Genomic DNA, 12375 nt, shown 5'->3' on the forward strand with positions numbered 1-12375 from the left:
CAGGGGGCGGGCCGCAATGTATGCAGCTTTGAGGTCGTTGAATTAAGGAGCATCAAGCAGAGATGCCTGGTAGGTGTGTGAGTCTGATGCTCTGGAGAGAGGGCAGGGTGCAGGGGTACATTTTAGGGCCACCACCTTGTCCATAGCAACCCGAGGCATTGCACTCCCACAGGGAGAACGGGGAGTGAGAAGAAGCCTGTGCACAGAAACAGGGAAGAACAAAGCAGAAGAATAGAGCCCAAGATGGGGACTCGGGGTTTCAAGGAACAGAGGCAGTGGTCAGAGTGGAATTTTGAAAAAGATTGCTCTGTCTAAAGAGTGCCGAATGGAATGGAGAGGGAGAAGCCAGAGGCCTGGGACAGCAGAATGTCCAAGAAGAGAGGGACCTCTCGGAGGGCTTCCATGGGGCTCAGATGAGACTGCGGCAATTACAAGCTCAGCGCCCCAGCCAGAGACAGAATCGTCCTTCCGTAGAGAATGTCTTCTTTTTGAAGAGCAGAGATGGCAAACTGGCCACCTCTCTGCTTTAAAACATTGAGAATTAGTTGCCAACGTTTTTTTTGGAGATATAATTGACATATAACATTGTATTTGTTTTAGGTGTACAGCCTAATGATTTGGTACATGTGTATGCTGTGAACTGCCTATCACCATAAGTTTAGTTAACATCTGTCACTGCACAAAGTTACAATTTTTTCTTGTGATCAGAACTTTTAAAATTGACTCTCTTAGTAACTTTCCAGTATACAACTGTAAGTCGTCATGCTGTACATTCATCCCCAGGACTGATTTATCCTATAAATGGAAGTTTGTACCTTTCCACCCCCTTCACCCATTTCACCCAACTTGCCAACATGTAAAATTCCGAGGATTTCACACAAAATTCCGATTTCTGGCTTTCCTTGGAAAAATCAGAAGCTCACGACAGTAGCCCTGCATTTGGCACTGCAACACTGTCGGAGCTGAGTAGCCATTGCTCTCTTTAGATGGGGCATCACTCTTCATTCTGTCGCAGTCACCACCACCCGCTACTGCTTCCCCGACCCTAGTGTCAGTTGCTGTGCACCATCCTGCTGAGCTGGTGTTTCCTTACACTCGGCCTGCTTCACTCATTCCCGTTACCTGTTAGCGTTTGTGTCTGATTCTTTTAGAAGTTTGGGGCACACAAGTATCTTTATGTGAGGGATCAGCCAAAGTGCCTCTGTAAAATAATACTCCCACGCACTCAATCTATTTGTTTTTCATGCACACCTCCGAGGTAAGTGTCTTTCAATCTGAGCTACAGGTTCTTGAAAAGTGTTTAATAATTACATTTCATATATTTTAACAACCATAGCCTAAGAATACTAATTAAAAAAAAATTCACACATGCCCTGGGACTTCCCTGGCAGTCCAGTGGTTAAGACTCCATGCTTCCAAAGCAGGGGGGCGCGGGTTGGATCCCTGGTTGGGGAACTAAGATCTCACATGTCATGCAACTTGGCCACAAGAATAAAAAAAAAAAAAAAAAAAACTCACACATACACTCAGGTGTGTCATAAACCAAATTTTATTTCAACTGCAAAACATTGGCTTGTGCCACTGGGTTACATTGTTTTGAGAAGGCCTCAGAAATAAGCTTTAGTAATCACCATCCAGTTGAAGAGTAGCTTGATAAGGCTAGTGGCTTTAAAATGCCACCATTTGTCACAAATCTTTGTCAAGGTTTTCTCAGTACTGACTATTGAAGTAAATTGTTTAGTAAAGCTGGTATAAGACTGCAGATGGCTATCACAACAGGCATTCCAAATTAGATACAATAAAAAACAGGAACCTGTCGCTACGGAGGGAGAGAGGAACTGGTCAGATGTAAGACAAGAACGGAAAATTTGTTTTTCCTTAGGAACACTTTTCACTGTATATCTTTTTATATTTCTGATTTTTAAACCATGTACAGTATTAACTATTCCAAATGTAAATTAAAACCTTCATTGTTCAACTTTATTATAAACCAGTGCTTACTTAGGGTTTCATCGTGCTATGATTGTAAAGCATTTATGTTTGGATTTCTTTGGAAGCTGGGCCCTGGTTTTTAAAAAAAAATGGAAAATCACCCTTCTAAGAAAACGCTCTTTGCCCTACCGGGATCCCCAAAGGCTTGGCTGGGGCGCGGGGTGGGCGCTGCAGGGAGACTTCCCGAGCAGCAGGTGGCGCTACGAGCCCCGCGAGCACCTCTCCTCAACCCGTTTTTCTCAGCAATGGCGGGTGATGGTGGGGGGGGGGGGGTCCTTTCTCTAGGGGTGGCTATTCTGAAGCCTGATCCCAGGTGCGGAAGAGGGTTCCCATTCCTGCGGGACCGTTGACCTCGAGGAGGATTAGAGAACACCATGGAGCCCTCCGTGCACCCTCCCTCGCGAGGCAGGTCGGCAGTGGCGGCACGGAAGACACAGGCTTGGGGAGAATTCGCGCCAGGCGGCAGGCAGGACAGCGGGCAGCCCCGGGGCGGGCGGGGTCCTGGGTGAGAAGCGAGCCGGTGGCCTGAAGAGGAGACTGACTGAGCCGGGCGCCCGGGGAGCCAGGCGGCGCGGCGGAGCGAGCAGGCTGGGAGCTGACAGATAGACGGCGCGGCCGGGGCGGCGAGCGAGCGAGCGAGCTAGTACGGGGCGCAGCCATGATCACTTCAGCCGGTGAGTAGGATCGCAGCCGGCGCCGAAAGGGAGGAGACGCCACGCCGGCTTTTAGCTGAGTCAGGGCCGGTGACTGGGCACCTCCCGGCGGAGCACCGGCCTGCGCGGCTGCTCACTGCGCGAGGCTTACACCCCGGGCCGGGGGCTGGCAGTGTGGCCCAGGCTCTCCGGGGGCCCTCGCGACCCCCTCCGGCTCGGGGGAATCGCGCTGGGGTGACCGGCTCGTTCTTCCTCCGCAGCCACACCCCCGTGCCCGGACACGAGGGGCTTCCTGGGCCCTTCTCCGACCCCGACGGGTTTTCCTTAATTCCATTCCTCCGGCGGTTGACCACGTGGGGCCGTCCGAGCCCAGCCCTAACTTGCAGGTGGTCAGGGTGGGATGGTCCCCCCCGGGCAGCCGGACTGTAAGGCAGCCCATGCTACTTAAGTACTTTTCGACCTGACCTAGCACCTTTCTCTTTAGAGGGAAATCTAAATTAAATTAGGCTTGAGGTGGGTCGTTTCTGGGTCTGTTCTAAGGATATTTAGTTAAAGCACCCAGAGAACTTTCGTGTTCGGTGAAGACAGCATCCTGAAGGCAGACATTATACTGGGAGTTCAACTGTGGTTTTGAGGCTAGATGCTAACTATGCTGCCTTGAAGAAAGAACTCATGGGTGTGCGGGACAGGTTTCCTACACTTAACCGTTGTGTGCGTAGATCGTGGAATGACGTTTGCAGCGGGATAAGCTGTAGAAGTCAGGTTTCAAGTGGAGATTTTTAAGCCCCGGGCTGCAGATTGATGTGCACGTAGCCGTCCACAACCTTGGTGCCTTTTTTCGTGCCCGCTCACAAACCTTTTTCTCGTCCTGTTTTACTCTACACTTGCGCCACAAGTGCTTTGCTATAAACAGACTAATAATCAGAGGACAGTAACTTGTAAGGAGCTCCAAACCAGGTGTTTGTAAGGATTGCTTAAAGAAATTGGTGGAGACCCTGAGAGACATAGTTCTTTTTAAAGACTTGAAGAGCTGTCACCTGTACATGGGATTAGAGTTTTGTCTCCAGGGGGTACAAATGATTGGGAGATGAATTTTAGTTCAATATAAGGAAAAGCTTTTCCATCCAGTCAGAGTTCTCTAAAGAGAAAATTAGCACTAAATTTCTTGCTGCTTGTAAATGTAGGCCTCGTTGTTTTTCAGATACCCCTACTGAGCCCACACCACCTTCATCTCTTGCCTGGCTTGCTTTGACAGCCTTAAGATTTTGTTTTTCCAACAGTTACCTCCGTATAGTCCATTCTTCATGTTGTAGGCAGAGTATTCTTTTTTAAACCTTAATCACATAATATTATTTTTCTGGTTAAAATCCTTCAGGGGTTTCCATTGTGCTTATAATAAAATCCAGGCTTATAGGCCTACATGATCTGATTCCTGGTTTGTCTTGTACCACTTTTTTCCTCACTATACCCTAATCATACTGGCCTTTCTGTTCCTTGAATATGTCAATTTCTCTCCTACCTCAGGCCCTGCCACATTCTTTTCCCCCTTTCTAAACTCCTCTTCCTCAAGTTTTCCCTTAGTTTCTCAATCCTTAGTTTCCGCTCAAATGTTAGTCTTTCCTGATCATTCTATTAAAACATGCTGCATCTCTCCCCCTCAGCTGTCCCCTCTCTTCATTACAGTCCTGTAATTACTTTGTCTACTTGCCTGACTACTGTTTTTCTCTCTGTGGTAGAATTTTGGGCAGGAAACTTCATAATTCTTAGAACAACTGCTGAGCAGATGACAGAAGTTCAAAAGTATTTCTCGAATGAAGAAATCAGTTAGCTAATCAAATCAATAAATCAGTCACCAGAGTATTTTAAGTAGAGGCTGAAACAACACTTGGTGGGGATTTAATAGAATTTAAACCTAATGATTTTTGAGGTCTTACTCTGAGACTCGGTGGTGATAGCATAGTGTGTATTCGTTACTGGCATTGGTTACGTTTACTGGATTACTTATCAGCTTCTGCTCCAAACCTTTTGTCACCTGGTTTCCTGTCCTTTGGCTGTCTATGGCTTAGGATCTGTCCCGGGTGCTAAACAGAACCTAACAGGTACTAGTTTGGATCCGTCAGTTTATTTGTTCATTTATTGGATAGGCACTTGCAGGGCACTAAGAACACAGTGGTGAATAAGAGGTCAACATGTACTGTTAAGTTTTTCCAAGAGGTTTGGCTGTGAAAGGGAGCGGAGAGATAGAGATAGGTGGTTACTGGAGGGAGACGTGAGAATGAATTTTTTTTTAGCATAATAAAGGAAAATTATGCGTTAAAAACTTTAAAACAATAGTCTCCCACTCCTCTTTCCCCTTTCTTATTCCTTGAGGCAACTGTTTTCAACTTTTAAGCTGCGTCTTCTGGAGCATACCTTTATATTTATAAATAATATGCTATTTAAAATAATGCTATAAATTGATACAGCAACTTTAGGTAATATCTGCTGACTTCATATTATGGCATAAGAAATTTTTTAGCGTCCTGAAACCTTCCCCATTCCCCCAGGTGCGCCTCGTCCCGCATCTAAAGGTGAATTCTGTTGTTTTTAAGATGAGAAATATTTGTGTATGGAGTGTAGGTATTTGATTTAGGTGTGTTCCATGGACAACAGCTGCATTTCTAAGCCAGGACACAACCGTATAACACATTAGTCATAAGTGAAACCAAACAGGAGAGTATACAGAAATCCATCACCTCTTTTGGTAAAAGCAGTTCAGATATACCGTTGATTGATGATAAGGGATTGGGTAGCATTTTTAGTATTTTGATAAAGCATTCTGCCATTTATGATCTGTTCCACATTTAAGGTACTATTGTCTGTCAGCTCTTCCATGTCACTGGTTCACAATCCCCCTCCCCTCCCCTGATTGCATTCTTTAATCTGTCTTCTCTTCATGCTGTCAATTCAACCTCTCTGTTCTGGGTTTGTTATACCCACCTAGAGTACCAAGAAGTTCCTTTTATCTGCTTTCATACTTTTTGAACAGTAGAATGCCCTAGCTAGAACCATGGCATAGTTTTGTTTGCTAAATTTTGTATCTTTTCCTGTATGGCTCTCTAAAGACAAAGCTATTTGGCAAACCTACACTTACCAGTTAGAAATGGCTACATCTCCTAAGGAAAGTTGCCTTGACACTTTTTGTATCAGCTCACAGTTTCAACTCAGTGTTCCGGAATGATTTTAAGACCTACATGGAAAACATATCTGAGAGACAGTTTAGTTTCCTTCATGGTCCAAGGACGGTAATTTCCCACATCTTTTTTTCTAATAATCCCTTTGATATATGACTGTATTTCAGGGTGCATTTTTTTGGAGAGGACAGTTATTTCCTTTACTCTCCAGTGTTAGTGCTAATCACCTCAGGGTCACATGGGGAATGCTGTGCTTCAGGAATTGAAGTCAGAACAAGTGAGATTGCACATCATTTAGCGACAACCTTCTAGGTTACTTGTGATACAACAGAGGTGCCTTAATATAGGCATCTTGAAATAATCGAATTATTTTATTCTGTGAGTTGATGACTAAATACTCCTGCTTTTGTAAATAATTTTATACCTCTTGGTTTATTTTGTGTGAATAATTTTATTCTAAAATTGTGTAGGAAAGTTTCTCGTTTTGGTCAGTAAATTAGGCCAGTGATTGTTAAACTGTAATGAATATCAGTATTACAAGGAAGGCTTATGGCTCCATTACTGGACCCCATCCCCACAATTTCTAATTCAGTAGATCTGTGATGGAGCCAAGAATTTTTATTTTTAAGAAGTTCCCAGGTAATGCTAATGCTAATTGATCCAGGAACCATGCTTTGAAAACTGTTGAATTAGGCAAATAATGTGATATATATGGTATTATGAGGGTTTGATAACATAGTTAATTCTTAAAATTTGAAATATAAACCTTTTCAGTTTTAAAGAAAAATAATGATTCCTCTAGTGAAGTCACCCTTCAAACATACTTTTTTTCCGACTCTGATATATTTTTGACTAAGCGTTAGTTTATCTTAGGATATTTGTTTCATAATCATATACCTTTTGTCTTATAGCTGGAATAATTTCTCTTCTGGATGAAGAAGAACCACAGCTTAAGGTATGAGTCGAAGAAAAATTAACTGGGCTTAATATGAGTACTTTGAAGCTCTTTGAATTTAGTGATATCTGTTTATCTTCCACCATTTAAAATAGCCGTCCTACTTGGTCTATACCTAGTCATTGAAATCTAGCCCCAGAGGACAGGACAGTATTTTGGCAACAGCAGTGGTTTTCCCTAGAGTTTAACAAAGCTGAGGCATATAAATCTCAGTGTGGCACCTGGAAACCACCCGCACACACACACCAGTTTTCTTATCAACGGAAATCACAAAAAGTTACTTCTGTATCACATATTTTAAAACTATTTTCATATAACAGAAATTTGGAATATACTTCATTTGGCTCTAGGCACCTGAATTCATTTATATCCGTCCAAACCAGCAGCCTAGAGTCAATCTTATACATACTGTCAAAGAAGAAAAATGTTCAGTATGATAAGGAATGACATTATGTTTTATGATTGAAAACAGAAAGGAAGTATGTAAGCCCAATGGAAAATATAAGTCAGTTGGTAAACTTTTGTATTTGTCATTTAGTAAATATGACTTAGAATTTGGCCACTGATTTGTTGGAAACTTTTTTTTAAGGAAGTATAATGGTAAATCTGTCTCAAAATCGAATTTTGGTTTTATCTTCTACAGGAATTTGCACTACACAAATTGAATGCAGTTGTCAATGACTTCTGGGCAGAAATTTCTGAGTCTGTAGACAAAATGTAAGAATTTACTTTATTTCTAGAAATTGGAATAAAGTAGATCAACCTTAATTATCTGTGCATGTGGGTCTTGTGGCTTATTAATTCATTTAGAGATTTGCTGCCACTAAATTGCAGCTTGAGTATTTAGATTTGGAATTTTTAAGGAGAACCACAGTTTGAACTAGGCCTATACTTCCTAATTTCTTTCAGAGAAGTTTTGTATGAAGATGAAGGTTTCCGGAGTCGGCAGTTTGCAGCCTTAGTGGCATCTAAAGTATTTTATCACCTGGGGGCTTTTGAGGAGTCTCTGAATTATGCACTTGGAGCAGGTGACCTCTTCAATGTCAATGATAACTCTGAATATGTGGAGACTATTATAGGTAATTATCTTCCGTCTAGTAAGGCTTTATCCTGTTGGCTTCTTTCTTGCTCTAGTACATACAGCATTTTTTTCCCTGAATTTTTGAGGTTGCCACATTTCATTTTAATTGAAAGTTCATAACCTTTCTACAGTAATTTTATGCAGGCTGAGTTTTTAGATCTGCCTTAGAATTCTGTGCTTTGTTATTTTTTGTCGTAATGAACAGTAACATGAATAACAGTAATAATGAAGACACTCTACTCACAAAATATTTTAAGGATGAATCTAAGAAATTATTCAGAAACAGCCAACTTAACACAAAGATAGTTATCTCAGTGATTATGTTTATCTCTTTTCCGGTGAGCATACTGTTGTTTGAAAAAATTAGATTATTGTGAATAACAGAAATTAAATGATAGTAATTTATAGAGTTGTTTCTAACACAGGAAACCATTATTGAGTGTTTCCATTGTACTAGGCACTATACTGGTCGTTCTTCATAGCATAGTTTATTCCACAGCTGCCCTGTGATGAAGGAGCTAGCCTTGTTTTACAGATGAGAAAACGTGGGTTATAAGATGATAAAGACACATGGCTATTAAATAGGAGGGTCAGAATTTAAAACCCAGGCTTACTCACTACGAAATCCATACTGTTTCTACTAGTAACCATTGTTGTTTTATTTGCTTCTGTATTTTTGAAGTGAGAGGGTAGCACACAGGTAAGGTTCGGGATTCTCTATCTTGTAAGTTGAACCAGCTCTGTAAGAGTTTGTTCAGAGCTTTTGTAGCTTTAAAAATGTTTGAAAACTCCTGTTCTAATAGGTGAAAGAAGGGATTGCATACCCTTCAGACGTGGCTTTGACTATCACGCTTTAGATCATAGTTACAGAGAGCCCAAGAGTGTGTTCTCTGTCAAGTGTGTATAGTGTGGTTTTTTGAATTGCGGATTAAGAGGAGATCTGCATTATTCACCTGAACCCTTAGAAGGAGAAAATTGGTATTCTCTTTCAGAAATTGGGGAATGCTGCACAAGGCAGTCCAGAGAGGTACTTTTCAAATGTCCCTGAAGTTTGAAGTAAGATTTTGTGTTCACATTTAAAATTTTTTTGCCATGATGGTGTGAGAATGTTGCAAGTAAGTTTATTGTTGTTGGGAACTCACTGAATTGGAGTTTTCATCTGTGAATCCTGTGGGAAGAACAGATGATTTTAAAGAATAGACCGTATCATTTGAAACCAGAGCACTTTCCCTACATTAAGTTAGAAATGGTGAGTTAAGTGCATTTATCTCTTTTCTCTTATTTGAAGGATTTTTTTTGATGAATGTTGATAATTTTTTCCAGTGGTGATCTGCAAGTGCTTGCAATGTTAACATTTTACAAATGATCCTTTTAATCAGGACAGCTGGTCTATAAGAGGCTATGAGGTGGTAGATGCCTTCCTATGTATCATCTTAGTCTTAGCTTGTAGAAGATGATTGTTGACTGGTAGGCCCGTTCTGTTTGCTTTTCTTTGTGTGGAAATGGGGTTCACCCTTCTAGTTTTCTTGGGACTATTAGAATGGATTTTTTTTTAATGTCAGTGAGATTTGTGAGAGGATATATAAAATAGAATTTAGGAAAGCCTTCCTAGGATCTTAATGAATGTCATAAACAGGACACTCAGGAAATTCAAGGCTAGAATTTTCAGTCTTCTCCCGATTATAATAAGACTTCAGCTAGGAATGAGGCTCGGTTCTGGAATACAGTTATGACATAAACCTGGTAAGTGACAGCACAAGTCTCATTTGAAACCTGGGAGGTAACATTTTTCTTCCTCAGTTATTAACTAAGGAAATCTCCCCAAATGTTATAAATCTGAGATTCCTTTCTGATGAGGTAGGGGTAATGTTTCCTCACAACTGCATGTGGTTCAAAAAGCTCATATTAGGGCCTGGTGAAGATTTTCTGCAACCAAAATTGTTTAAGGTCTGCTTTGTGAGTGCCACTTAGTTCTTACTAACTGTATCTGAACCTGCCTAATTCTACCTGGATGGACCCTGAATGTGGTATATTCCAATTTATAAAAGTCCTCTGCTTCCCCCAAAATATAGACCCATTAACATGGGCCATCTAGTAGACCAGCAGTTCTTTATCCTAGTTCAAATCATTTCGGTTTCCTGCGGCTATAGTTTGCAACTAATTAATCTTTTCCTTGTACCTTTCTCTTTGAAAGGGAGGGTGACAGGCCAGTGAGTTATAGAGAGGATAACTATTATATATGTCATTCAGCTTGAGTGGCTGTTTTCCTTAAGAAGGTGGAAGAAGGTTTAGGGAAATTTCCTTTCTTGGTTGCTCCTAGAAAGTTTAAATTATGATTGTAAAGTAGTGTAAGTTGTAAACAGGATACCCTTCCGTATGTTGCGTCATCCTCCCCATTCACCCAAATCATCGTGAAATGGGAAAGCCAAATTAGGCACATGCACCACTGCATGAATTTTCAGACTCCCTGTTTGGGGAGAGGGGTAGTATGTGTGAATAGGTTCAACCTACCTCACATTGAGACAGTGAATATTTTAGCTGATTGCCGGAAAGGTTTTTGGAAATCTTCTTGGTATTGCCTTTAGAACCTGTGGCACATTTCAGGTCATAGACAGACTCTCTACTGTCAAGGATCTGATAGTTTCATTAATGTGAAGAAGTGTAATTTATTGCCATGTGATAATTGCTACAGTAGGGTTTTTGTTAATATCCTCAATCATGGCAAGTGTTTGTTTTTGAGAGTGAAAACAGCAGCTGTTCGTAGCCAGCTCTGTAGAATAAGCAGCTTAGTCAAGTTGAATAACATAGTTTTGAATAATAAACAGTAACAAGATAGAAATTTTTTTAAAATTAATTCATTTTGTGGCTGCGTTGGGTCTTCGTTGCGGTGCGCGGGCTTCTCATTGCAGTGGCTTCTTTTATTGCAGAACACAGGCTCTAGGTGCGCAGGCTCAGTAATTGTGGTGCGCGGGCTTAGTTGCTCCACGGCATGTGGGATCTTCCCAGACCAGGGCTCAAACCCGTGTCCCCTGCATTGGCAGAAGGATTTTTTTTTTTTTTTTTGCGGTATGCGGGCCTCTCACCGTTGTGGCCTCTCCCGTTGCGGAGTACAGGCTCCGGACGCGCAGGCCCAGCGGCCATGGCTCACAGGCCTAGCCGCTCCGCGGCATGTGGGATCTTCCCGGACCGGGTCACGAACCCGTGTCCCCTGCATCGGCAGGCAGACTCCCAACCACTGCGCCACCAGGGAAGCCCTGGCAGAAGGATTCTTAACCACTGCGCCACAAGGGAAGTCCTAGAAATGTTTTAAATAATGTCAGCTTACTGGAATTAGTGTGTAGCCCTGCAGTGTAACTGTTATGAAGGGAACAATATTAATTTGGAGGTATAACTTACAGCATTTAAAAAATTTGAAATTTGCTCATTACTCCATAGTCATCCCATAAGTTTTTTTTATGATTATAAATGTAGGCATTGTCCTTTCTAGTAGTATAGCCCAATTTACCAGCTGATCAGAGTTATTTTATTTTCTCTATAGCAAAGTGCATTGATCACTACACCAAACAGTGTGTGGAAAATGCAGATTTGCCTGAAGGAGAAAAAAAACCAATTGACCAGAGATTGGAAGGCATTGTGAATAAAATGTTCCAACGATGTCTAGATGATCACAAGTATAAGCAAGCTATCGGCATTGCTCTGGAGACACGAAGACTGGACGTCTTTGAGAAGACTATACTTGAGTCGGTAGGTAGATGATGGGATTTTAGAGATTGCTATCGATGACGAATCAGCAGAGCAAATAATTAAAACTGAAAATTGCATGGGTAGTGAAAAGAAAATCTAACTTAGGTATAGTAAGGTGCTCTTTTGTGAAAAATTTTTTTTTATATTTATAAAATATAAAATATATGTATTTTATATTTATATTTATGTTTATAAATGAACCTTGGCTGTGTTTTGTGTTTGTCGAATAGTTGCTTTTATCTTACCACATTTATTCCTTTGAAGTCTTGCATGGGGAAGTTGTCTTAATTACCCTGCCCTTTTTAGGAAGACTATATTGGTAAACTACTATTGTAATGCATTTATCATGGTTAAAACTATAAGCTACATTCCTGGTTTGGGGGTGTTTTGCAATAATTATGACAGTCGTAAGTCACCAACCAAAGTGGTCAGAGACGTGCAAGACTGAGTTAAATGGACATTGATCTGCATGCCCACTTTGCCTGCCTCACTACCTATCCTTCTCCACAAGCTAGCTCTTTGCACTCCAGCCATTTTGACCTTGTCTCTTCTGCTAGATGTACCATACCCCATTCCCCTTGCCAAAAGTATTGCCCCTGCCAAAAACGTCCTTTTCCTTTTCTTTCTTTACCTGCTGTATTCCTGGTCAAGATTCACAGTTCAGCTCAACTGTCATTTGTTTACAGATCCTTCTGTCAATCCCTGCCAGCCATACCCTCCTCGACCCTTAGGTCCAGCTAGGTCCACCAGATTATAACCTCCTTAAGGATAGGTACT

At 41.6% G+C, this 12375-nt stretch overlaps 1 protein-coding gene across 1 annotated transcript in view; it reads left to right on the plus strand.

Moving 5' to 3' along the window:
• Nucleotides 1–2509: 2509 nt before the first annotated feature.
• The window catches only part of PSMD1 (proteasome 26S subunit, non-ATPase 1), a 106839-nt gene continuing 96973 nt past the window's right edge, over nucleotides 2510–12375 (plus strand). The window contains exons 1-5 of the mRNA XM_024124467.3: nucleotides 2510–2666; nucleotides 6730–6773; nucleotides 7417–7490; nucleotides 7683–7852; nucleotides 11393–11598. Coding sequence (XP_023980235.1) covers nucleotides 2651–2666; nucleotides 6730–6773; nucleotides 7417–7490; nucleotides 7683–7852; nucleotides 11393–11598 — 510 coding nt within the window. The 5' untranslated portion in view covers nucleotides 2510–2650. The remainder of the gene's footprint in view (nucleotides 2667–6729; nucleotides 6774–7416; nucleotides 7491–7682; nucleotides 7853–11392; nucleotides 11599–12375) is intronic.

The sequence above is a fragment of the Physeter macrocephalus genome, chromosome 2 (genome assembly GCF_002837175.3).
Source record: "Physeter macrocephalus isolate SW-GA chromosome 2, ASM283717v5, whole genome shotgun sequence".
NCBI classification, from domain to species: Eukaryota; Metazoa; Chordata; class Mammalia; order Artiodactyla; family Physeteridae; genus Physeter; species Physeter macrocephalus.